The sequence below is a fragment of the Camelus bactrianus genome, chromosome 27 (genome assembly GCF_048773025.1).
Source record: "Camelus bactrianus isolate YW-2024 breed Bactrian camel chromosome 27, ASM4877302v1, whole genome shotgun sequence".
Taxonomy (NCBI): domain Eukaryota; kingdom Metazoa; phylum Chordata; class Mammalia; order Artiodactyla; family Camelidae; genus Camelus; species Camelus bactrianus.
The window spans coordinates 30562335-30587254 of NC_133565.1; the positions used below are offsets into that span (position 1 = coordinate 30562335).

Genomic DNA, 24920 nt, shown 5'->3' on the forward strand with positions numbered 1-24920 from the left:
CGCGAGACGAGCCAGGCGATTGGCCAGCGGAGCCAGTGGATGTCCAGGGCCCGGTGGAGGAGCGAGGTGGGAGAAACCCCTAGGCGGGCCCGCGGGGCGGGGCCTCCGAGGGGCGGGGCCAGGAGGGAGCGGGCTCTGGGCACCCGTCGCGCCGCTGCGCACTAGTGCCGTCGCTGTCGCCGCGGTGAGAGGAGGGGACGCGATGGCTGGACCGGCGTGGATCTCCAAGGTGAGCGCCCCGCAGGCCTGCGTGTGGCGGGCGGGCCGCGCGTGCTGAGGGTGGGCAGGCGCGCGGGCCCGGATGGGGAGGCGACGGTGCGCGGCCGGCCTGCGACAGTTAGCGAGCCTGTCCTGGCCGCCGGTGCGCCTCGCTCCGTGGCCCGCGTGCTGCGTGTAGGCAGCCCTGCTCCCGGAAGGTCGTGCCTGAGGCGGGGATAGCATCAAGGTCAAGGCGCCAGGCGCCGGTCCTGCTCCCGGTGAGACCTCGGTGCTGCCGCCCGCGGACCCCAGGCCTCTTGCGGAGCTGGGGAAGGTCACGGAGCCGCCGCCCGGGCTCTGCCATCCCGGCCGCTTCCTAGGCTGCGGTGCTGCAGCCTGCTGATGGCGCTGAGAGTACCCCCTGCACGGCCCGCGCCTCCTCCCGGGTCAGCTTGGGCCCTGGATGGGAAGCCTCCCGGCGTCGGGCACGTGCGTTGGGCTTGCGAGGTTTACCCAGGTGAGGGAATCCCGAGGTCGTTTTCCTGCCAGATTTTTTTCCGCCTTGGCGCTCTTCCCAGTCTGCTCTTGTAGCTGTCACCCCTTCAGAAGACACTGGGCCCCTTGCACCTTGGAATTGCTATTTGAACCCTCCGAGAGGTAGACCAGCAGCGCCTTCCTTTGACCTTTTATTGGTGAGGATCCTGCGATCTGGGGGGCTTTAGCTTTCCTTGACAGCTCAGATGCCAAAGTTGGAAAGGGTTTCAGACCATCTGTGCAATTCCTTGGTTCCTCAGTGGAACTAACAGTGCCTGAAAACGTAATTGCTCAAGGTCACACAGGAAGTCGGTGCCAAAACTGAAGAGGAACCCAGGTGTCTGGATGTTCCCAGTTCTAGGTCCCATTCTATCTGCTCTGTGGTCAAGGTCAAACAACAAATTATAGGCGGAGGGGAAAGTAGGCCCTCAGCTCTCCTGTTGCTCTTAAAGAATGATCCCCTAGAAACCTAATATAAGCGATTTGATTTTTTTCTATTAAACTTGATACTGTATTTCTCCTTTGTTTTCAGTTTAAAGCAAGGTCCACACGTACTGTTATTTAGTGGAAAGAGCTCTACACTGGCATTTAGGAGTCTTAGGTTTAAATCCTGGCTGTACCTCTAATGGGTTGTGTGACCCTGAGCAAATTACTTAACATCGCTGAGCCTTAATAAACCCATCTGTAAACTATACTTACTTCACAGAGTTGTTTGAGGATTGAATAACATAATGTGAAAGCATCTAATGCGTGCAGAGGGAACTCAAAAATCGGAAGCTTTCCTAGCTGTCGGTATACTTAACTTGCATTTTTCAAGTAGACAATTGGGCATCAGTAGCTGGGTTTTATTCAGTAACTGGGTTCTGCTTTGTTACCTTCTTTAAATCTGGATTTGTGTGTGATGGTAACTTATTTCACATTTGCCCCTGAAGGTAAAGCAACGTCTGTGTCACCGTCTAAACAAAAGTCAATACTTTAATCACTGAACTTACACTTAACACCTAATCATCTTTGGTAGGTACATTAAGATTTCAGAATGAGAGATTAAACAGCTCGCAAATGTGCCAGTAAATTTTCTTTGCCTTTAATGTGGTCTACAAGAAAAAAAAAAAACCACCGAGCAGGGATTCAGAAGGTGTTGGGTTGTAGATTCAGAGGGTGAGGTTCTCCTCTGACATGGACTCCCTGTGTGACCTTTGACAGTCATTTGACTTCTGGGCTAGTTTCTCCTTTTAGGGACTGGAGCAGAACGTGCTTCTGAGGCTGAGGCCCCAGGATGATGGGAATGCTGGGCTGGCTGTGGGTTTCAGTCACAGCACGTCCTCTGTTGGTTTCCATTTAAGGGTTTATTTGAAAAAAAAAAAAATCTGCAGCTTAATTTTTAATTCCTAAAAAAATTTCTTCATTTAGAGAAAATAGTGGGTTTCTAAAGACCTTTCTGGCTGTAAAATACTATATTTATAATAAGGCAATTCCCCATCAGCAAGCTTTTATTGAATGAGGGCCTGCCATGCATTCACCACTGTAGTTATATGTTTTTAAGTTGGAGTCTGAAGGTAAAAAAGGAAATGAGGCGCTATAGATGAAGACAGCCGAGGACCTGAAGTCAGAAGTTCAGTCCCTACTCTCTGAGCCTGGCCTTAATCTCCTTATCTGAAAAGGGCTATTATTACAACCTCTACAGGTTTTATAAAATAAAATGATGCAGTATATGTACAAATACATTATAAAGGGGAATACAATCTGTGCTTTAAAAATCTTAAAGTTCTGGGTCATTCCGGTGATTGAGATGCAGTACTACCTTATTCTAAAATCACAAAGGAGAGATGTCAAACATGGAAAAACTGATCGTTAGAGAAAATCATTGCAAGGATTAAAGCTATTTGCTGGAGTGGGAACTTTGATAGAGAGATGATTGAGGCTGCTCTCAGTTTTTCCAGAAATATTCTGAGCACCTACTATGAACCAGGCACTGTTCTAGGTACTGGAGATAGAACAATGAACAAAACATGAAAATCTTTGCCTTGTGGATTTACTTCTTAAATCAGTTATTTTGGTTGGGTCTTCTGTCATAAAGATATGGGCCTGTTTTGAGTGAATGTTTTTTCTCCCTTTTTTGGGGGGTATAACTTAGCCTTTAAGTGGTCTTAAATGGTCTCCCTTCCTATAGTCCATTTGCTGGTGGATAAATCGTATTCTAGGATTAAGTTTTTCACCAGTGCTTTTGGCATAGTGTGTTTTTTTGGGTCTTGCCCTATCTTTTATTTTCAGTTTGGAGAGATGACTAAATGCCAAGTTAAAGGATACTTTTCGTTCATACCTACTTGGCTGTTGGTTGATGTCTCTTTAGTAGATGCCAGCATTACAGCAATGGTTCCGGACTTATAAGAACTGTCCCCCAAAAGGAGGACTAAGACAGGGTATAACAAGTATATCTTTGCTCATGTATCTAGCATGAAAAAGAGTTACCTTTAAAACTTTTGATGAATTTTAATTCCTTTGGTCTATGTACCCAATTTCTTTGGTATGTTCTGTTTGTTATATATAATGTAATATGATTTTGTACCAGTTTTCAAGGACTGAATTATTAAAGTTCAAAATAACCTTTTAAAATTTGTATTTCTGGTGTGTGATAGTGTTAAATGGGAAGAAAACATTACCAGTGGTAACATCTTGGGGCAGTGGGATTAGTAGGTCACGTTTCTTCCCCGTCCCAGCAATTAATAATCATGACCATGTTACCTCTATTATTGGGAGAAATAGATAATGTATTTAAAATCATTTTGTACGACACAGGTGTCAAAATGGTATTAAATAAATTTCGTTAGATTTTTATTATAAAGTGTATTTTCTTAATATCCATGGGGGAAGAATGGCCATACTGTGTAATTGTAGAACACTGGACTAGGAGTCAGGAGACCTGGATTCTGGTCTCTGTGTGGTCACCCTGGACCTTAGGCAAGTCCCTACTCTTTGGACCCACTGTCTCCACAGTATAATGAGTGAGTTGGGCTCTGGGATTTATAAGGACCCTGCCAGCTCTTAAAATTAGTGATAGTTTAAAAGAAATTAGTGATAGTTTTCTTAGACTGTATGTTACTTCCAAATTGACCTAGTGGTCAAGAATGTTGACATAAAACCTTCCAGATCATCTCAGAAAAATCTGGTGTTTGAACTAAAAAAGTAGAGTTTTATTCTACCTTGACATCTTTTGAGTTGTCAAAAGATGTCATAAAACTGACTTTAAAAGTACATATATAGTACTTCAATTCTCAGAGCAAAGGTAAACTGAATATTTTGGTTTTCATATCCGAGAGAGCTTGCTACATGGAGCTAATACACGAGAAAAATATTCCTGTGAAGTTCCTGAATACATCTGTGCAAGCTTGCAGCGTTATCAGCCATCAGAAATGGATTCAGTTCTACCTTTTAACTACATGTGGCTTAATTCTGTGCATAACATTTCTTTGTTGATATTAAATGTAGGTCTCTCGGCTGCTGGGGGCATTCCACAACCAAAACCAGGTGACCAGAGGTTTTGCTGGTGGTGTGAGTATAATTACGTCTTTTAATTTTTCCTTTTAGAAGTTTCTCAAGAAAGATGCTCTGACACATTAATTATATAGCACTGAATCAAGATTTATTTAAAATTAGGGAAAATTGGCCATACTTACACTGTATATTCAAATTATTGGTGAACATGCATAAATCTACCAGGTCGCTTGCACATTTAAAAGAATTGCGTTATAGCTGGCTAAGTAAGCCAGTCACATTAATATCTTGAAGGAGACTTGTTAAAAATAGATAGAAACTACCCTGGAGCCTGTTACTTTATTTCACAATCTCATTTGGTTAAGACAGTTTTTTTCAAAAGTAGTACAAGTTGAGAGAAAATTGTTGAGAAGCTTCAAAACCTGCTTTGCATTTTTATTTTGTGAGCTTCCCTGAAAACAGTAGATTGATCATCGATTAGGAACGCCTCAAACATCTATAAGCCTTGTAGGCTTATCTGTACCTTCTTTACGTAGTCTGTAGGCTGGCACGTTAACGGATCATGTGTTTCTCATTAAATCTGCTGCTTTTAGAATTCCCAGCATTAGAGTTCTGTGCTTTAAAAGCTGATACCACACTGTTAGAGCATTCTAAGACTGTGGGTCAGTGACTTCCTATATGTTTTTATTTTACCCTCTTCTTACAGAATCTGATTTGGATTTTAAAATTCCTATACTCCCATGTAACATCTTATTCTATGAGGGATTTATAAGACTATAGTACATCATTTTTCATTGACTTTCTATATTGTGAAAGTAAAGTAGATTTTCCTGGTGGCTTGATTGACATTTGTTATTACATTTTGGGAGGACAGGAAGAATAAGCCAAACGAGGTTCTTCTGGCTCTGCTTTTGCTGCAGAAGATGCAGAATGAGGCTTGCATTTCAAATTCAAAGACAATTAAGCTAGCATTTCAAACACATTCTGAAAGCTAACAAGATGATCGTTGCTCTCTGCTATTATTTAATTTTCTATCCATTAGAAAAAAAAATATATATATATATATATTAGCCTGGTGGGGAGGGGGTTATACTTGAAAGAAATAAGGAGAGAAACTAATTTTAAAAAAGATTTCTTCGGGGGGAGGGTATAGCTCAAGTAGTAGAGTGCGTGCTTAGCATGCATGAGGTCCTGGGTTCAATCCCCAGTACCTCCTCTAAGAATAAATAAATAAGTAAACCTAATTGCCTCCTCCCACCAAAACAAACAAACAAACAAAAAATATTTCTTCAGAAGGGTGGATATAGCTCAGTGGTGGAGTACATGCTTAGCATGCACGAAGTCCTGGGTTCCATCTCCAGTACCTCCATTTAAAAAAAAAAAAAGATTTCTTCAGTCATACAGAAAAATTCAGAAATAATTAGTCCACCTGCTTAGGGAGTACTGCTGGAAGGTGAAGGACCAGGGAAACTTGAATCAGTGAGTTTTTAAAAATGTGCAGGGACCATTGTCTGGGCCCAACTTCTAGGTAGGGGAGGGTCCCCAAATGATTACATGTGTAGTTTCCAAACAGAAGTCCTCATTTAAATCCTCTCATCATTTCCCTTTATACATTTCATTTCTGTTTGAAATGTTGGCTTAATTTTGTTTGAACATTTGAAATAAATCATTGATATTACATTGTAAGTACTGTCATTCTAACTGTGACTCAGACTTTGCAGGTATGATCACATAATACTATTTTTATTGGTTCCAAATAAACTTTACTGAGCTTATTTAAATCGCTTTTGCCATTACTCAGCTAGTTTTATAGAGGAGCTCAGGAAAATGGAGGCTCCCTTGATATGAAGTCTAATTTTCTCTGAGTGTCAAATCGGACCTCAGTGGTACTCTGGAAAGTGTCTGAAAGTGTTTTGTAAGACTGAACAAGTTGCATGAGAAACCGAACTCTCCAGGACGCCGGTGGAGAGGAAGCACTTGCCTTCACGAGAAACCCTCTAAATTTTAGTAAGAAAACATTATTGAAGGTTTTTGCTCTCTTTGGTTTTACAGACTTGAATCAGTTGGTCTCTTTGTGGTTTATCTGAAAAGAAATACTAGTTCAGAAGTGTACTTGGTAGCTTAGTTTATTTTTGTTTTATCTAAAGAGCATCACTTAAGTTCTTTTTAAAACCTCTGAGCTCAGGTAAAGAGTAGAGTTATGGAGGCTCTTGCTTCTTGCCTCCACTTTGATGAGCCCTTGGGAGGTAGGTCTGTTTTCTTAAAGGAATTGGGGCCTTCTTGAGACCCCCCATAAACTGGATTTCTTTGTCTATGATGTTTTTTTTTAACCTTCAAAAATCAATCCTTACTGTCTTCTTTGATGGTTTCTTGTATTCAGGTTAAGACAGTAACTTTAATTCCAGGAGATGGTATTGGCCCAGAAATTTCAGCTGCAGTTATGAAGATTTTTGATGCTGCCAAAGTAAGTGGGCTTAAAAAATACTTGTGATCATTGTAGAAAGTTTTCTTTGCCAGCTGGAGTCTGTGAGCTCTTACGATGCATTGTTCACATTTGCATGAAGTTGGTAAGGTCTGGTGTTAATCTTCACAGATCCTGACGTTCACAGCGCTGTTTGCTGCTGTCGTTGTCTGACCTATTTTTAGGCTACCGTGTTGGCATCAGTTATGATATAAAGTCATCCAAACAGTGCTGTGATCTTCGGCAACATTTGAACTTTGCTTGGTTTTAAGGTCTTTAAGCCCTTGTAATTCACCTGTCTACCTCATTCTGCCTTCCTGCCAAAAAAAGAGCATAGAATTGACATTTCAAGAAATGATATAGGAGACCTTAAAAGATTCTCTCTCTTTTTTTTTTTTCTGGTGTAGTAATATCAAATATGGGGTGTTATTTTCCAAACAGCCCAGCCTTCAATGAAGGTAGATATTTTAAAATACTTTTGTTTTGAGAATTTAGGAAACTTGGATTTTGCTTGACATGATGCTTTATTGTTGCTATTTTTAGCTGCTGGGTGAAGTAATGCATAAGATCAAATCAGCTGTGGTTATGATACCAGCAGCTGTAAGTCAAGGAATTTAATTTATTTAAATGAAACATACATTGCTTTTCTATATGAGTTTCTAATTAAAACCCCTACAGAGGAAATGATGCTTAGACAGTAGCATTGCCCTGTGCACTGAAATATGATCACCCACTCAGTTGTCGGCTCCTTGTGAACAAGGACCAAGTCTTGCTCTGTGTGCCTGTTCCGAGTGCGAGCCCAGTCAGCTGTCAGGCATGTGTGTACACATTGTAGGGTGGAGGTGGAAAGAAAGGATGACACTGGTTTATACCTTTAAACTGTTGTCTTCATAAGCTATGTATGTCTTTTTTCTTAACAGCTTTATTGAGATTTAATTCATATACTGTACAATTCACCCATGTAAAGTACATTTCAATCAGTGGTTTGTAGTACATTCCCAGGATTGTGCAACCGTCACTACAGTCTAATTTTAGAACACTTTCACCACCCAAAGAAAAACCCTGTACTCATTAGCAGTCATTCCCCATCGCCCTTATCTCTCTCATCCTACCCACTAACCCTTCTGTCTCTGTAGATTTGCCTATTCTGGACATTCCATATAAGTAGAATCTAATAGTGGTGTGGTCTTTTATGATTGGCTCTTTTCACTTAGCAAAATATTTTCAAGGTTCATCCATGTATCAGTACTATGTAACACCTCTGTAAATATTTCTCTGCTCCTTATGATAGTCTAATTATAGCAACATGAAGAGTCATGAAGAAAAGAAGTGGGCAGGTGGCAGCTAGGAGTGTTGGCTAGGACCAGGGTAGTGTGGAGAATCCCTCTGGGCATGCTAGAGAATGACTTTCTTTATTGCGTGCCAGGAGCCTTCTGGACCTGTGCTGTGTATGCTTTCACCAGTTGCATCCAAAGTTGAAGAAGTTTGTTTATAACTGTGGTGTGAATGTCAGTCACGTGTAAGTCTTTCCAGTTCACTGTGCTCTGTGGTGTGGCATCTAGGCACCTATTCAGTGGGAGGAGCGGAATGTCACTGCCATTCAAGGACCAGGAGGAAAGTGGATGATCCCTCCAGAAGCCAAAGAGTCCATGGATAAGAACAAGATGGGCTTGAAAGGTAGCACTGAAGTGGGGCATGGTGGTTCTTACTGATTTCTGCTACAGGTGTTATCTGTTTTGAAGGTTTATGCATTTAAGCTTAATGAGGCCTGACTATGGAAGTAAAAGCCACCCTTTTATGAAGCAGCTTACTCATAGTAGGATACTTTGTTTTACATCTTGGGACATATTTTCTCTAGTAAAAAAACATTAAAGTATTACTGGCCAGTGTCAAATGAAAGTGTATATATTTATCTTTACCTAGATTTATCTTCTGCATAGTTTTTACATTTTTATGATTTTAATTCGTACAAATACTAGCATGTGCCAGATTCAAATTCAGCACAGCTGTAAACCTTATCTACTTGTGTTTATAAAGAAAAAAAAAAGGCCAGAATGTATCCTGTTGTCATCTGGGTGTCCTTCTTTATTACAGGCCCTTTAAAGACCCCAATAGCAGCTGGTCACCCCTCTATGAATTTATTGCTGCGTAAAACATTTGACCTTTATGCAAATGTGCGACCATGTGTCTCAATTGAAGGCTATAAAACCCCTTATACGGATGTAAATATTGTCACCATTCGAGAGAACACAGAAGGAGAATACAGTGGAATTGAACATGTGGTATGTTCATTTTGGAGATTTTTTTTCATTCTTAGTTGGGTTGCCTTCTGTGCACTTTGGACAGTTCTTCAAATTCCCAGTTGAAAATGTGTCCCAAAGATAGTCTCCCATTCACTCTGAGGACTTGTGGGTGTTGGTCTGGTCCCGGGCTCTGGCTGCCAGTGCTCATGGAGAGGCCCCAGGGGGAGGAGTGTGGTGGTTCAGGACCCGGGCTTGGGAACACGCCCTCTGTTTGAAGTTTGAATCCTCAGCTTCACAGGTGTGCTCTTGGGCAGGTGACCATCTCTGCACCTGCTTTTCCTCGTCAGTGCAGTGGGACTTATAATCCCTAGCTCATAGGGCCCAGGGGAACGCTGTTAACCCCACTGACATACCAGATGCATGCTAGCCTGGTATTTGCCTACACACCGCCAGTAGTGTAGGACCGGGCTGCTGCCACACCCTTGCAGCGAGGCAGCACTCCTGTCTTTCAGATCGTGGATGGAGTTGTGCAGAGTATCAAGCTCATCACCGAGGCGGCCAGCAAGCGCATCGCGGAGTTTGCCTTCGAGTACGCGCGAAACAATCACCGGAGCAACGTCACGGCCGTGCACAAGGCCAACATCATGTGAGTCCCTGTGGGGCGCGCGCCGTCCGGCTTCGTAGGGGGCCCGCAACGACAGGGCTTTCCTTTCCTCTCTCCAGCTTAATGACTGTTTCCTGGTAGGTCTGAAAAATGGCCTTGTGGCCAGTCAGAGGGTCAGGCATTTCTCCTAGTTAATGTGCTTTACTTGGGTGAGTGAGGAGCAAATTTGGAGGGAACAGGAATTCAGGTCCCAGAAGTCTGAGGAGGGACTGAGAATTATGAGAGAAGGAAGCCAGAGACTCTGGATTTAAATTCTCCTCTTCCTTCATCTATTAAAGGCCAACTCAATGTATAAAGAAGCAGGTTTCTCAACCTGGGAGAAATGTTGAGCATGTGAAACAGTAAAACCACTTAAATAATTGAATAAGTTAACCTTCTAAGGCGATTTTAACATTTTCTTATTACGAGGTATTTCTTAATTCTTGCTGGATAACACTATAAAAATATAGTCTTTATTATAATCAAACTATTTATGTTTTTTTACCCTTTTGTGCATCCAGAGTATCCTAAAACATTTTCAACTTGCATTTTACTAACTGCCAAAAAAATAATTTTACTGTAATTGAAATCAGACGTCTTGGCTTCTGGAACTTACATTTCTTGGACTTTACTTCTCTGATTTGATCCCTTTCTTTCTGCAAGTCTTTGCTTTCAATAATTTTTATTTGATTAAATACAGGCGAATGTCAGATGGGCTTTTTCTGCAAAAATGCAGGGAAGTTGCAGAAAACTGTAAAGATATTAAATTTAATGAGATGTACCTTGATACAGTATGTTTGAATGTAAGTATATATTCACACCCACCTGCTCCTTTTTGTGGTGTATAGTGTGTACATGTGGGGCACAGGTTTGGATTGCTAAATGCACAAATGCCTTTTTTTGTAGATGGTCCAAGATCCATCCCAGTTTGATGTTCTCGTGATGCCAAATTTGTATGGAGACATCCTCAGGTCAGTCTGGCTGCACCCGTTATTTACAAATGTCCTAAAATAAATTGTGGCTTAAGAATTTTAATCAAATGTTATAAAATATAGCATTTGTTACAAGGTATGAGTTGAATTCTAACAATGCAGATGATGATACCAATGGTTGCGTGTTGGATGGGTTATTCCTTCATCTGTTTGCCCACCTGGCTCTGGTTCTTGACCATTAGTTCCCTCTTCCCATTTTACTGGTTGGTTGATTGATTTCACTGGTTTGTTGTGTATAACTAGGTAGGTGGGTGGTCATTTTTACAAATTTTTTATAACTTTTATCATAATTTCAGACTTACAGAAAAGTTGCAAGAATAGTACAAAGAATTCCTGTGTCCTCGGCGCCCACGTTCACCAGATGGTGTCATTTTACTAAACTCACTTAATTCCCCTTTTGCTTTCTCTTCTCTCCCTTCCACTCCCTTCCTGCTTCCCCCTCCTTCTTTGTCCATCTTCCTCTCTGTCTGTACACACATACACATGGTGGTGGCCAGATGGTGCTTTTCTAAGTCTGTCATTCCTTCTAATTTATTAGTTGGCATTCCACTATAAGGAAGAGCTTTCCCTTCTCTCTTGTTTACTTATTTATGTGTATCAGTTTGGATTCGTGGTTTCTATTTTATTCAGTGGTTACATCCATCACTGTTTATATTGATGTAACAATTATATTGATGTCCTGAGGTGGCCAGCGGGGTCCCTCTGAGCTGTCTCAGTGTCCTCTTGATGCAGCCCACTATTTGTTGTCTGGCACCGTTCGGTGCTTCAGGCTCATCGTGTATTTTCCTAACTGTAGTCCTGGAATCAGCCACTTCTCCAAGGAGCCCTGGTTCCTTTTAGTGGAGAATGGTATTTAAAGACGAACGTCTGGTGCTAGGTGAGGTGTTTTGTTTTTCAAAATGTCCTTTAAAATGCTTTTCTGCCCCCAGTGACCTATGTGCGGGATTGATTGGAGGTCTTGGTGTGACACCAAGTGGCAACATCGGAGCCAACGGGGTTGCGATCTTCGAGTCGGTAAGGACCCTCGTGACTCCTGAAGCAGAATTCAAGTCAGAACGGCCTGAGACTCCAGGAGGGGTTATCTGCAGATACGTGTTTTGACTCTTGAGTTTTCTAGTTGTCAAAAGAAAATGATGCTTTTTTGAGTTTTTTTTTAATATAAGCTTGGTTTAATCAATCATTTTCCTCTTATTTCTTTTGTATCCTTACTATTAATTATGTATCCTTTCTCAGTTTAAGTATTTTACTGAAAGTTGACTGGATAAGATTTATTCCATATTTTTGCACTTGAAAAATTTTTTACTTTAGCTCTTTGTTTTTCTGAGGCTTTTTTTCCTAAGATCTGTGTCTAGTAGCTATTCAGTAAGTTAAGTATATTCCATTGGTGAGGAAAGCTGATTAAGACCCCAGCTTCCCTGGAAGATGGCTGTGTTCCCATCTCCCTCCTGACCGCTCTGCTCTCCGCCCGTGCAGGTTCACGGGACCGCCCCGGACATCGCTGGCAAGGACATGGCCAACCCCACGGCCCTGCTGCTCAGCGCTGTGATGATGCTGCGCCACATGGGGCTTTTTGATCATGCGGCAAAGATTGAGACTGCGTGTTTTGCTACGATTAAGGATGGGAAGGTATCGGTAATCTTGCCATACTTGTGTGGGGTAAAATGCAGCTCCTTCCTGGGTTTTATCTATGAAGGAACAGATGATGGTTCTTCTCAAGGGGGCCGAAGCATTGGATGTCAAACAGGCATTCTGAGCTTGGCCTCCCTGAGTGAACTTGGGGCGTGTGGCCATTTTCTGAAGGGAGGAACCACATTATTCAGAAAAGGGTTGGGGAGCGCTGATGTAGACACAGCAGTGTGGGCGGAAGGGCAGTGCTGTGGGCGTCAGAACCAGTTCCAGCCTCGTCGTCCTGCTGTCAGTCGTGTGACCTGCGCCGAGTCCATTACTCTTTCTCCCGACAGACATCTGTTGTGTATGTTATAAGGTATGAAGGGTATAATGAGGAATAAAGGAAGGTCCCTGGCCTCAAGGAGCTTGGAATCTACTGGAGGATACAGATGTGTCTGTCATACAGTGTGTTACAGCTGACACTGTGCATCTGTGATACAGGTGTAATACAGGAGTTTTATAAACGCAATAATGACTGATGGCAATCGAATACTTACATGGTTTTATGTTCTTTATATCATGTCAGCAAATCTTCTCTACTACTCTGTGAAATAGATACTATAATTCCTCTTTAGAGATGAAGAGGTTGAGGCACAGAGGGATTAAGTAAATTTGTCCAAGGTCTCACAGCTCCGAAGTGGCAAAGTTGGGGTTCGCACCCAGTCTGGCTCCTACCCAACAAGCATCACTGTTACCATAAGCAGTTGTGGCCCACACAAGGGGTGTGATGGATTATTCTGAAAGTGAGAGGGGATCGGAGGAGGTCATGGCTTCATGAGGCTGGGCCTGCAAGCTGATTCCTAATCTGAGGTCTCTTCCTTTTTTAAAAAAATTATAGTAAAATGCATAATATAAAATCGACCATTTTAATGATTTGGAAGTGTCTTGTCCAGTAGTATTCAGTACTTTCACATTGTTATGCAACCTTCGCCACCATCCATCCCTAGACTTTTTCATTTTCCTAAACTGAAATTGTCCCCATCACTCAAGGATTCCCCATTTTCCCAGCCCCTGGCAACCATCATTCTACTATCCTTCTCTGTGAATTTGACTCCTCTAGGTACCCCATATAAATGGAATCATGTAATATTTATCCTTTTGTAACTGGCTTATTTCACTTAGCGTAATGTCTTCAAGGTTGGCTCCTTTCTAAAAAATCCTATAATTTGAAATTCTTATGGACAAAATACAAGAAATCTAAGCTTGCTTTTTAAACAACCTTATAGTCATATTGAAGGGCATATGGTTATGTATTTTTTTTTATTCTGTTGCTGTATCTGAGAAGCTACTCTGTAGAGCCCAGCAGAGCGGTGCCTAAGTTACACAGTAGGCCCTTTAAATTGTGTCAGATGCAGTGGGACAAAAGAATTAAATATATTGAGTTCTGTTTGGGAGTAAAGAGAGCATAAGCTGGTAGAAAACAGAGTGGCTAAATGGGAGAATTTCTTTCCTAAAGAGGGAAGTCTAAGAGTTACTGATTTAAATGCCATTTGCAGCAACATGGATGGACCTAGAGATCGTCATTCTAAGTGAAGTAAGCCAGAAAGAAAAATACCATATGATATAACTTAGATGTGGAATCTAAAAAAAAAAAAAAAAACCCACAAAATGAACTTATTTACAAAACAGAAACAGACTCACAGACATAGAAAACAAACTTATGGTTACCCAGGGGGAAGTGGGTGGGAAGGGATAAATTGGGAGTTCTAGATTCGCAGATACTATTATATATAAAATAGATAAACCAACAAGTTGATACTGTGTAGCACAGGGAACTATATTCAATATCTTGTAGTAACATATAGTGAAAAAGAATATGAAAAGGAATATATGTATGTGTACATATGACTGAACTATTATGCTGTACACCAGAAATTAATACAACATTGCAAATTGACTGTACTTCAATTAAAAAAGAAAATTGATATGAATATACTAAAATTTAAAAAAAAGAAAAAAGTATTAGTGATTTAAATAATTCCTTAGTATTTGTTTCCCAGCTTCCAAAAATAGGTCAAAATCTTAAGTTTTTTAAACTTTAAAAATTCCGCAAGGGATTTAGGAACCCTCTTGTTTAGATTTGCTGTCATCTAAATGTCCATAATCAAATGTTTCCTTAAGGTCTGTCGTATGAGCGGAGGGGAGGTTTTAGAAAGCCCCCCTGCCCCCTGCTCGCGTCCCTTCGTAGCGAGAGCATCTTGCTCTTTCCGAGCGTCTTTGGGTACACGATCGAACTGGCTTCTCCAGGTCCTCCTGGGGTGGGTAGATGGTGGTGGGGTGGGTCTCACTTTGAAAGGAGAAACTAAATAAAAGAACAGCCAGGTAACTCGCTCAGCTGGTATCACACTGAGGGCTTTAAATAAAAACATCCTTGCTTGGGTTTAACACGTGGGTACCTTTTTGTCTTTGCTTTTTCCTTTTCTTAGAGCTTAACAAAAGATTTGGGAGGCAATGCAAAATGTTCAGACTTCACAGAAGAAATCTGTCGCCGAGTAAAAGATTTAGATTAAGGCTTCTACAAACGGTATTCGCATCAGTCGCTTTAACGGACGCCTCATCAGCCTGTATTAGGATACCTCCCATTATGTATGTATTTTTTGCTTGTTTCTTGACAGAGTACGTTTTTAGACATGGCCTTTTCTTAACAAAATCTGTGCAAAGGATGCAGGTAATGTCCCTAGAACACCTGCTTTCAAAGGACTTTTTCCAAGTGCTTATTTATTAAATATCTATCTGGTATACATTTTTTTTGTAAACTCTATGTGGACTGTATCATTTGCCACTGTTAACCATTTTACACTTCAGTTAAAACAGTTTTTCTTCAACTGTAAATATCATTATACAGCGTTAATAAGAGAAAACATCTAACTTTTTAAAGAAAAACCTTGATTCCCTTGGTTTATGAAAAATATAATGGAAATAAAACAGAATATTAACATGATAGCACAAGACGATATTCTTATAAAACTAAACTGGCACAAGACAACTTTCCTGGGAAAGTTTACATTAAAAACAGTTAATGTGGTGTATTTCTTAGTGATATGGAAGGTAAAGACTGATTTGTCCTTTACATGAATTACTGAGTATGAATAAAGACTCCCAATTGAGGAATATATACTGAGAGATATAATTTTTGTTAATAAGATATGGACAATATATTGGGTACTAAGACACAAATGCATTGGGTGTTCAATTATTTTCTTGAGATTTACTATTCTTGGCGAGAGCTTTTAACGAAGTGAAGGGGTGGTAGTTCCTTTTCACTGGACGTACATCAAGCATCATGTGTAACACAGCCCTCGAGCCCTGTATGGACAGAGAGTTGGACATGGGAGCTGACTGCTGTGTGCGATCACTTCCGCAGCATGTCCGGAAATGGACCACACCCCAGCTGATAACTGCTACAAGGCCTGACCGCATAAATTTTGGCTGCATTTAAGGAACCTGGGATGCTGGCTATTAATCTTATATTTCAGTAGCTACTCCTTCCCCAAAGCACCAAGTCACTCCCCTCTGCCTCAGCACCAGTAAGAAATGAGTTGCAGATTCAGCCTGAGTTGATTCACAAAATCCTGCCACACCGGGGCTTGGCTCAGCTTTTGACCTTTGGGCATCTCCTCTCCATCCCTTCTCCATTCCCTCCTCCTGGCATGTCTTTTCTTTAATCTCCAGACACTAAGGCACTATTTTCATGAACCCTTTGGCCCCACACCAAAGGCGACTCTTGGCTTCCCTGACCCTTGTGTAACACTGCAAACCTGTGACTCTGCATAGCGTACCCTGGTCACAAGGGCTTAACAACAACAAACATTCCTGTCTGGGTCCTTTTTTAGTCTTGTAACCAGACTTACAATCTTATATGTATTTTACTTTGTTCAAATGGCTGCTTCTGTTTTATTGGATTGTGCTAATTATCAGTATTTCTTGGGTTTACACTAATAAAGAATTCCCAAACTGATGGAGACGAACGCATTCTCTACCTGTTTCCCATTTAGATGCCTCTGGTCATTTTGGCTCAGCTTACTCCTAAGAATGGCTGCTTAAAGTATTCAGAGTGGGAGGGGTGGTGTGGTGACGGACTAGCACAAGTTGGCTGCTTTCACTAGAATGTTCCACTTGGCCCCCTCCTGAACTTCACTCATGCATAGTACACAGCATCCTGTGGGTTAAATACCCATAGCTCTGGACTGGTCTGCTGCTCAATTGACAAATCAAGTACTTGTTAACAGTTCTGTTAGAAAGTTTAGTTTCAAGTCACACATTAAATACAATCAGGAAGGCAGCCACAGTTTATTAAGCATCAAAGGCAGCTGGTGTGTGCACGGCGGAGCGCCTGGCGATGGGAGGAGACGGTCGGCCACGTCCAGCACAATTCCTGAGCAAGTCGGGCCGCTAGGTGAGTTACAACAGAGCGCCTGCCCGGCAGCACGCGCTGGTTCTACGAGCCACCTTCCCCTTCCTCCCCCCAGCGCTCAGCCTGCTGCTGGCTGGACTGTTAAGTGAGCAAGCAGCCTGTTAAATCTACCTGGAACTGAAGCCAAAACTTGTCAGCCCTTTAGTTCTGGAAGGAGAGCTGATCTCATTTGTCACCTGAACAGAAAGGAGTACTTTTAAAACTATGCACACGTGAAGCTTCTCAGCTATTGTTGGCATAAAACCTGGCAAACATAGATGCCAGGACCGCACGTGACCCCAAGACCTAACAGGCTTGGCCAGGAGTCCGCGCACCCAGACTGAAGAGGACCTGGAGGTCAGGAAAGCACTCAGCCTGCCATCTTCAGGAGAAACCGGGGAAGGACAACCCCTGATTACTTGTTTTGCCCTTGATAAAGGGAATCGATGAGATCTTTGTACTTCTCCAGGACTGTGTGCCGTTTCAGCTTCATTGTGGGACCTAAAAGAGATATTGGAAGAAGTGAGTGAGGCCCGGACTCTGAGATGCCTGAGAAGGTATGTGGTAGAGATGGAGACTCAGTGAGTCCTGTAACTGGAATTGAGCCCGACCAAGTAGGAGCCAGCCTCCAGGTTGGCCCACAGCAATCCCTGCTCCTGGTAGTCACACCCCTCTGTGCAGCCCCTTCCCGCACTGTACCGGGGTTGTTCTAAGTGACCCACAGAAACAGGAAGTGGGATAATTTGTTACACAATGCTAATTAATAGGCAAATCATCTCTGCATTTCAGTGGAAGTTCATACAATGTTGGATGTTATGCTTTGATTGCCTGCGATGGGACAGGGGAAAGCCCTGGCTGGGCAGGAGGGCTCTGCCATGGTCTTTATGAGAGGTTTCCACAAGTCACTTCCTGGCCTCAGTTCCCTCGTCTAATGCCAGGTTGAAAGGGCTCTGGTTTGGGAAGTGTAAACTCTGTTTGGTGCTAACTCACACTTGACTGTGTAATTGGAAACTTCAAAATCAAAGTCATTTATATAAAGTGCTTAGAGAGGACATCTTCTAACTGGATGACCTTGCATTCAGTCTGTTAGCACCAGACAACCAGACAGGCTCAGTGTTTCAGGCTGCATCTCAGCATTACTATGGACACTTGCACCTGGGTTCAGCCTTGATGGGTTGGAGGGAGTCTCATTGAAATGAAGAAGCCATTTCCACCTCCCCCTGTGCCATGAACACCTCAAGATGCTACAGCCGAGAGCAGCTGCATCCATCCAACTGAGGCCATGCCTCTTCTGGTTCTGTGGACCATGGTCCAGAAGGGCTTCATCCCTTTACCTGTTGCATGAGCTGACTTTACAGAAGATTATGGTGATCTCACTCCCTAGAGCCAGGTGACTCCAGCCCAAACACTAACAGGGCCTTGGTGTGTGTCTGGCAGTCCCGTTGTGATTTCAAGGGAAAACAGATCCTTAGTCAAAGCAAAGTTAAATGTTATATATTCAAATTAATGAGTTCCAGCACATACCTTGTACATTGAACAGGCTCTACCCAACCTTAAGGCCAGGCACTGAGCAATCAACATCCTCCCACAGGAAGGAGGTGGGTGTCATCCATCAGGGCCCTTCTTGCCGTGGCTTCTTCCTAATGAGCACTCCCCAGGCTCTGCCATGGCCTCTGCCCTCCCACACAGCTCCTGCAAGAGTGGAAAGAAAGCACCTACCCAACTCTTCACCGGAGATGGAGAAGTCCCTCTTGAGAATGGTCCACTTCTGGATGTGGTAGGGTCGGGCTGCTGCCTTCATGTTGACCCTCTGGATCCCCTCTTCGATGGCCTGATACACGGCCTCATCCTTCTTGTCCACGATCTCAGAGACTGTGGTAGCTCTGCTGCCCACCCTCTGGCAGAACTCCACAGCTTGCTCCGTCAGGTTGTCGGTTGGGTCAGAGGTGTCTGGATCCAGAGTGCACTGAAAAGCCAGCGACAGATCAGCACCAAGACCTGCACCCTGGTCTTGGAGGAGGTCTCACTGCTGATCACTAAGGATGTGGATCACTGTGAGCTCTGTTTCAAAGGGACGATTCTGGAATAAGCAGGGCGTTCCTCCAACTGTATTAAGCCCCGTGGTGTGGTGGAAGGAACAACAGCCTGAGAGTTAGATGAGTTCAGCCAATGAAATCATAATTTAAACAGGGACCATAACTGCAGCCCCGTCTACTATCTTGGTACCAGATACCAGACTGAGTATCTGCCGAGGGGACTGAGGTGGGCAGCGCTTTGTAACCTGGACTGTGCTGGAACACACAACAGATCAGCACAGCAGCATATCAGTAATTGTACCACTGGGCGCAGAAGGAATTTCCATGTGCTGCAGCTGCCCCTTAGTGCTGGCAGCACTGACTAGTAATTTCAGAACAGTCATGAGAGCCAGATGTGTCCTGCCTGAACATGGCTTCTGCTGGGGCCAGACCCACAGACCACCCACCGGCTGTTCCTCCCGAGCGAGACCCCCTAGACACACCTTCAAGGTGAGCAGCATGGACAGGAACTTCCTTTGGTCCCCAATCAGCATGGCGAAGCTGATGATGGGCAGCTCCATCTTCACAGCATCCTCAATGGGCACAGGGGGCACGTTCTCCCCGCCGGCCGTGATGATCAGTTCTGGGGAGGCATGGACAGCCCCCCAGCACAGACTTTAGTCTGGGTGCTGAGGCCAAGTGTGCCCAGACTCTGCCTGGAGAGCTGACCCTCTGTGGCCAGTGGAATCCAGGCTCTGTCACACACCTGCCTGCATGATTTACAGAAAGTACTCACTCACTGAGCTTCAGTTTCCCCTGGGAATCTGGGGTGTGGGATTCCCACATGGATGCTGTGGGCATTATGTCCACTCAAGCAAACACAGCAAAGCTCCTCTTCCACAGAGGTGTCCACAGCTTACTCCCCTGGGAGAGCCAAGTTGTTCGTGGGAAATTTCTTTGAAACATCATGTTTCATTTTAAATTTTATGTCCAATCTGTGGACATCATATTCCACATCATATCCACGTTGGCGGATAAAAGTACATATATATGTCCTTGAATTTTCTGGAAAGACTTGCCTTGTTTTTCTAGGGAGTTTGAATCCCAGTTCCATCATTTACTAGCTGGGTGACCTTGGGCGAGTTACTGAACTCTCTGGGTGTCCTCATCAGTAAGTCGGGGTAATAAGAGTATCTTCCTCATGGGAGACAATAGCAAGCGAAATGATGTCATTCAAGGTGCGTGGCCCTTAATAAGGGCTCAACACTTGCAGTGGGTATAAATAGTGGTGGCAGTATAATTCCTCCCACATCTCACCATAGCCTTGAACCCAGCTGGTGGGGCTCACCTTTGAGACGCCCGGTGATGTAGAGGAAGCCGTTGGCATCCATGCGGCCCATGTCGCCCGTGTGCAGCCAGCCGTCAGAGTCAACGGCCTCACGCGTCTTGTCCTCCATGTTCAGGTAGCCCATGAAGATGTTGCGGCCCCACAGGCAGATCTCTCCGATGCCCTCTGAGTCCTCATTCACCAGCTTCACCCGGCAGCCTGGCACCAACCTGCCGGCACTGGGGGTAGAGGGGCCGGGAGGTGTCGTCAGACGGTGCAGGTTCCTCCAAGACCTGGATCAGCCCCCACAGGGAGCCTTGGGGTCCCCAACCCTCAGTCTTCACTGATGGCTGGAATGTCCCCTCCCAGGGTTTTTCTATTTCAATAGGGTACTCAGAGCTGAGAGGGAGGGCCAATTAAAGGTTTTTAGGTGAATGAATGAATGAGTGAATGAATGAATGGGCGAAGTCCTAATGGGACAACTTCAAGCACTGTGATAGGCAGGCAAGGAGGGGAAGTGTTTAAGCACAGCAGGTCATCCCTCAACTCACCCCCCAGAACTGAATGCCCTCCCCACCCACCAGAGGACTGGTCCAATGCCCCTAACTTTCATCCAAAATGGAGCCTAGGCTATCAGCAATGGTGGGACACTCTCCAACATGCTCCCCCTACTGGAGGGAGGAGACAAAGGGAAATTCCTCCATCAGAACCCTGCTCGGTGCCGGGGTGGGGAGGTGGTCCCTGGGCATCAAGGCTGTTTGCAACCACGGACCCATGTGACACTGTAGCAGAGACCAAACCCATGAGAATCGGGCCCGGCCAAGGGTCTTGGCCCAAGATTGAACTGGTGGAACTCAGGGATCCATAGTCCAGTGGCCCAGGCTCAGGGACCTAATCAGCAGGTGGGCACTGAGACCGAGGCACACCTGTAGAGCTGGTAGTTGTAGGTGCTGCTTATGAAGTGGGGGCCTGAGGTCTCGCTGAGGCCGTACGCTGGAAGCAGGCGGATGTTGAGGCCCAGGAAGAAGTGCTGTGATTCTGTGGTCATGGGCGCGCCTCCGTAGAAGTACTTCTGACACTTGGCAAAGCCCAGGGCCTGGCGGACCTTGGCGAGCACCAGGTAATCCGCCAGTCGTGTTGTGAAGGGCTTCAGATCGCTGGTGGGAGAGGCAGAATGGCTCACAGAAGACCACACACACACATTCTCATTAACAGGGTGGGTGTTCAGTGCCTGCCCTGAATGGCTATTCCAGTTATCTGTTCTGATTGGTTAGCGCCCACGCTGAATCCGTTGCTAAATATTTTTAATATCAGCCCTATGAACATGCACCCATGTGTAGGGGTGTACATGCTGTTGTGTGCAATAATGTCTTGAGCCAGGAAATCAGACAGATTCAGCTGTGTACAGGTACCTGGACAACAACACAAATGCACGCAAGTCTGCACACACCATAATACACATGAGCAGACACTTGAAGTATACACGCGTGGACATGCATGTGTCTGAGCCCATTAGAAGCCCATGAATGGGTCATTCATATCTGTGCAAATGAAGGCGTAGGTACACGTCTCATGACACATGATTCAGTTTCACAGACACACTAGTACTGGAAAATATTTCTACATAGGAACAGGCCGGACTTGTGCCATTGACCCTCCCACAGCAATCAAAAGGCTTTGGGGGAGCGGTGAGTGCTCCCTTGGGATGCTGGGAAGGCTAGAAAAGCCCCGGTCACTGCGGCCCCTTCTCTAGCCACATACTGAGGTCAGGAGACCCCTCAAGAGACTGTCAAGAGCCACTCCCAGGGAGGCGAAAGCCACCTCAGAGGGAGCAAGTCAGTCCTCGCAGTCAGAACCCAAAGATGGGTGACTTTCTCCTGTGGGGTCTGGGAAGAACACAGGGGCTCAGGCCAGCCACTGATGGGGCCTCCACATAGGGGTCCCCAAAACTGCCAGGCCTATGGGGCCCAGACAAGCCTGGCCTATCAGACCCTAGGTTGCGTCCTGGGTTATGACCCAGGCCTGCTCCCTCCCCCACCCCGCCCCCTGTACCTGTTCGGGCAGGTGAGGTTCTGCTCCAAGGTCACCGACATGGCCCACAGCAGCATCTTGCGCCGGATGAAGCCAGACTGTGCCACCACCTCCTGGATACGCTCCATGATCTTCTCCCATATCCGAGGCACCCCGAAGTGGGCCGTGGGCTCCACCTCCCGCAGTGTGTCCAGCAGGCTCCCCTGTTTGCCACCAGTGAGAGACAGGCCTGTGGTTCAGCTCCAGCCGGGGGCCAGGAGGCCCCTGTCACCAGAATCAGCGTGCACAAGCGGCAGGCATCCTGCACACAGATGCTTGCTCAGGGGCACACACACATGTGCATGCAACTCTTGTCACACGCTGTTGGCTGCACCTCAACAGCCATCCCCTCCCTGCTCTTCTTTGCTAATGGAATCTGATGTTGCTCAGGTACCAGGGTGGCCAGAGGCTCCAGAAGTACCTCTGTCCCATCCCAGTCCTGGGGGCAGGGACTCTTTATCAGTCTAACTCAAACACGGTCATCTCATTCCCCTGCACAGTGACTGGTCGAGGAATGGACACGGGACACCAGTCAGGCCAATGTGGGGGAGGGGGAGGTCTGCAAGGGGGCTTCTGGGGATGCTCTCCTCATGCTTAAAAGAAGGATCCAAAGAACAGGTGTAGTTTATGAGACTGGGATGCAGGGCGGGGCTGTGGCCATCGGTGACCATCTCGTGATCTTTCTCTGAGTATGGCCCATCCTTGATGGACTGTGGACCCATGGAACCACTGACTTGATTTTCCTTTCCTTTCTTGTTTGGTCATCTGAATCAGGCTGGGCTCAAAGAAGCTGAAAGAATTCTGACTGCTAACTGCACGGGGAATCAATGTACTCCCAAATGCACACCTGGGGCCCACAGACATGAACACACACTTGGGCAGGCCCGTGCACACCTGCTCGGACACAGACAAGGGCAGAGAGGCAGACTGACCTTCAGGGCATCAGGCTCGGCAAAGCAGATCTGGGCCCCCCACTGGAGGCCCGTCCACAAGTCATAGAACTGGGCGGCAATGTGGCTGAGGGCCAGGTAGCTGACCACCACTTCCTGCTGGACCTCTGAGGGTCTGATGCCACCAGCCTGGCTGCTGTGATGTGCTGTCCACGTGATCTGGAGGGCAGGCAGAGGAGCCCCAGCAGCGCTACAGGCCGGCCCTGGGAGTGCTCACCGCTGTGGCCACCCAGGGCTTGGGCTACTTCTTTGCAGTGTTCTTTGAATACCCTCGAGGTTGCTCACCCTCCTGGGAATCTACAGGAACCCCCGTGGGACAGGTCTTCCCCGCCTGTCCCCCTCCACTTTGCTGGGCTCAGTCCGGACCAGACTGAAGGGCAGTCCTACTTGTCCCAGAGTCCTGAGCTGGGGGGCTGACAGAGCCTTCCTAGGACTGTTGGGGCAGGGCCATTCCCCAGATCCACCCTCAGCCCACCCCCCCACCTATCTGGGCATCTGTCCTACATTGTCTTGACTCAGCATCACACCCTTGGGGTTCCCAGTGGTGCCCGATGTGTAGATCAGCACGCAGCACTGGTTAGGCTCCTGGGCCTCGATGATGCTGTCCAGGGCCTCCTCAGGCACCTCATTCCCCAGTTCCATGACCTCCTCCATCTGTGGCCGGGTGGGAGGGCGTGGGCAGTCCAGGTGAGCTGGGCAGGCCCCCACAGGCCCCACCTGTCCCCAGGCTCTCCACCCATACCGTGTACACATTGGGCATCTTCTTGGAAGGAGGTTCTCGATATGTCACTACTGCCTTCAGATGTGGCAGGTTTTTCCAGATCTGTATTGATGGGAAGAATACAGGGGTCTCATTAAAAAAACAGTCACCCCTTGAGAAGAGCCCCACCTCCAGGTATTAGTTGGCTGGGCAAACACCTTGTGGCAAAGGTTGCTGGTCCCGAGCTCTGACCTTTGACTCAGCAGGACACTTGCCACTCTTCATGCATGGTTTCCCATCATGAGAACTTTGTAGCAGCAAAGGTGGGATAAGCAGGGGATAGGGGATGACTCTCTATTATTAAAGGAAAACCAGACAACCTGGGGCCTGGCTGAATGGACTATGATCTAGCCCCACAACAGAGGGCTGTGCCCCTGTGGAGGAGAGAGGCAAGGGAGGGGCAGAGGGAAACCAGGACTCAGGTGTCTCACTGAGTTGAGGGGATAGAGGTCAGAGTTCAGGAAAGCTGGGGTACCGAGAGTTTGTGGGACAGAACACCAGATAGGAGAGAACTATGCAGAGAAAGGGTTCTAGAAATCTCTTTGGCCGAATACCAATCTGCACAGGTACAGGGGGAACCCCATGAAGCCAGCAGAAGAACAATGACTGGGGCCAGAAGCCTAACAAGAGCGTGTGCATGGCCAGAACTGTTTGTGTTTCCATTAGCCAGAGTGGAGGGACCTGAGGAGGCATTAAGCAGAGGACCCAGAAGGGTCAGGGTAGTTGTGGGGCTAAATTAGGCATAAAGGAAAGGCTCTCTAAACTTGCCCCGAATAGGCTTAATTAAACACGTCTCAAAATGAAATTGAGAGAGAGAGAGAGAGAGAGAGAAAAAAAAAACTGGAAAAAAAATTAACTGGCAGGAGAAAACTAAGAAGCCTAACATACATGTAATTCGCATCCCAGGACATTTTTTTTTTTAACTGGAAAAAAGTCTGAGAAAGTTCTAAGTTTGATTAAAACTATAAATCCACAAATTCAAGACTCCCAATGAACCCCAAGCAAGATTTCATAAAGAAAAACCACACCAAGACACAGCAGAATCAAACAGCTGAACACCAGTGATAAAAGAAAAAAATCTTAAAAGCAGCCAGAGAGATGAGATACAGCACGTGGGGAGGAAAAGATAAGAAATTATAGACTTCTTCTCAGAGACAAGGCAAAGTAGAAAACA

At 45.4% G+C, this 24920-nt stretch overlaps 2 protein-coding genes across 2 annotated transcripts in view; one reads left to right on the forward strand and one right to left on the reverse strand.

Annotated features, from left to right (window-relative positions):
* The first annotated feature begins 86 nt into the window (after window positions 1-86).
* IDH3A (isocitrate dehydrogenase (NAD(+)) 3 catalytic subunit alpha) lies at window positions 87-15344 on the forward strand. Its single transcript, XM_074354220.1, has 11 exons — window positions 87-229; window positions 4219-4281; window positions 6605-6688; window positions 8248-8362; window positions 8780-8967; window positions 9441-9574; window positions 10272-10374; window positions 10478-10542; window positions 11493-11577; window positions 12037-12189; window positions 14658-15344. Exons 1-11 carry the CDS (start codon window positions 203-205, stop codon window positions 14739-14741), a joined length of 1101 nt encoding a protein of 366 aa, XP_074210321.1. The 5' UTR covers window positions 87-202; the 3' UTR covers window positions 14742-15344.
* Window positions 15345-16497: 1153 nt separating this feature from the next.
* The window catches only part of ACSBG1 (acyl-CoA synthetase bubblegum family member 1), a 28292-nt gene continuing 19869 nt past the window's right edge, over window positions 16498-24920 (reverse strand). Inside the window, exons 8-16 of the mRNA XM_045516803.2 lie at window positions 23729-23809; window positions 23491-23640; window positions 22969-23145; window positions 22019-22200; window positions 20893-21123; window positions 19988-20205; window positions 19143-19282; window positions 18344-18590; window positions 16498-17125 (exon numbers count right to left, since the gene is read on the reverse strand). Of these exons, the coding sequence (XP_045372759.1) occupies window positions 17040-17125; window positions 18344-18590; window positions 19143-19282; window positions 19988-20205; window positions 20893-21123; window positions 22019-22200; window positions 22969-23145; window positions 23491-23640; window positions 23729-23809 (1512 nt within the window). The 3' untranslated portion in view covers window positions 16498-17039. The remainder of the gene's footprint in view (window positions 17126-18343; window positions 18591-19142; window positions 19283-19987; window positions 20206-20892; window positions 21124-22018; window positions 22201-22968; window positions 23146-23490; window positions 23641-23728; window positions 23810-24920) is intronic.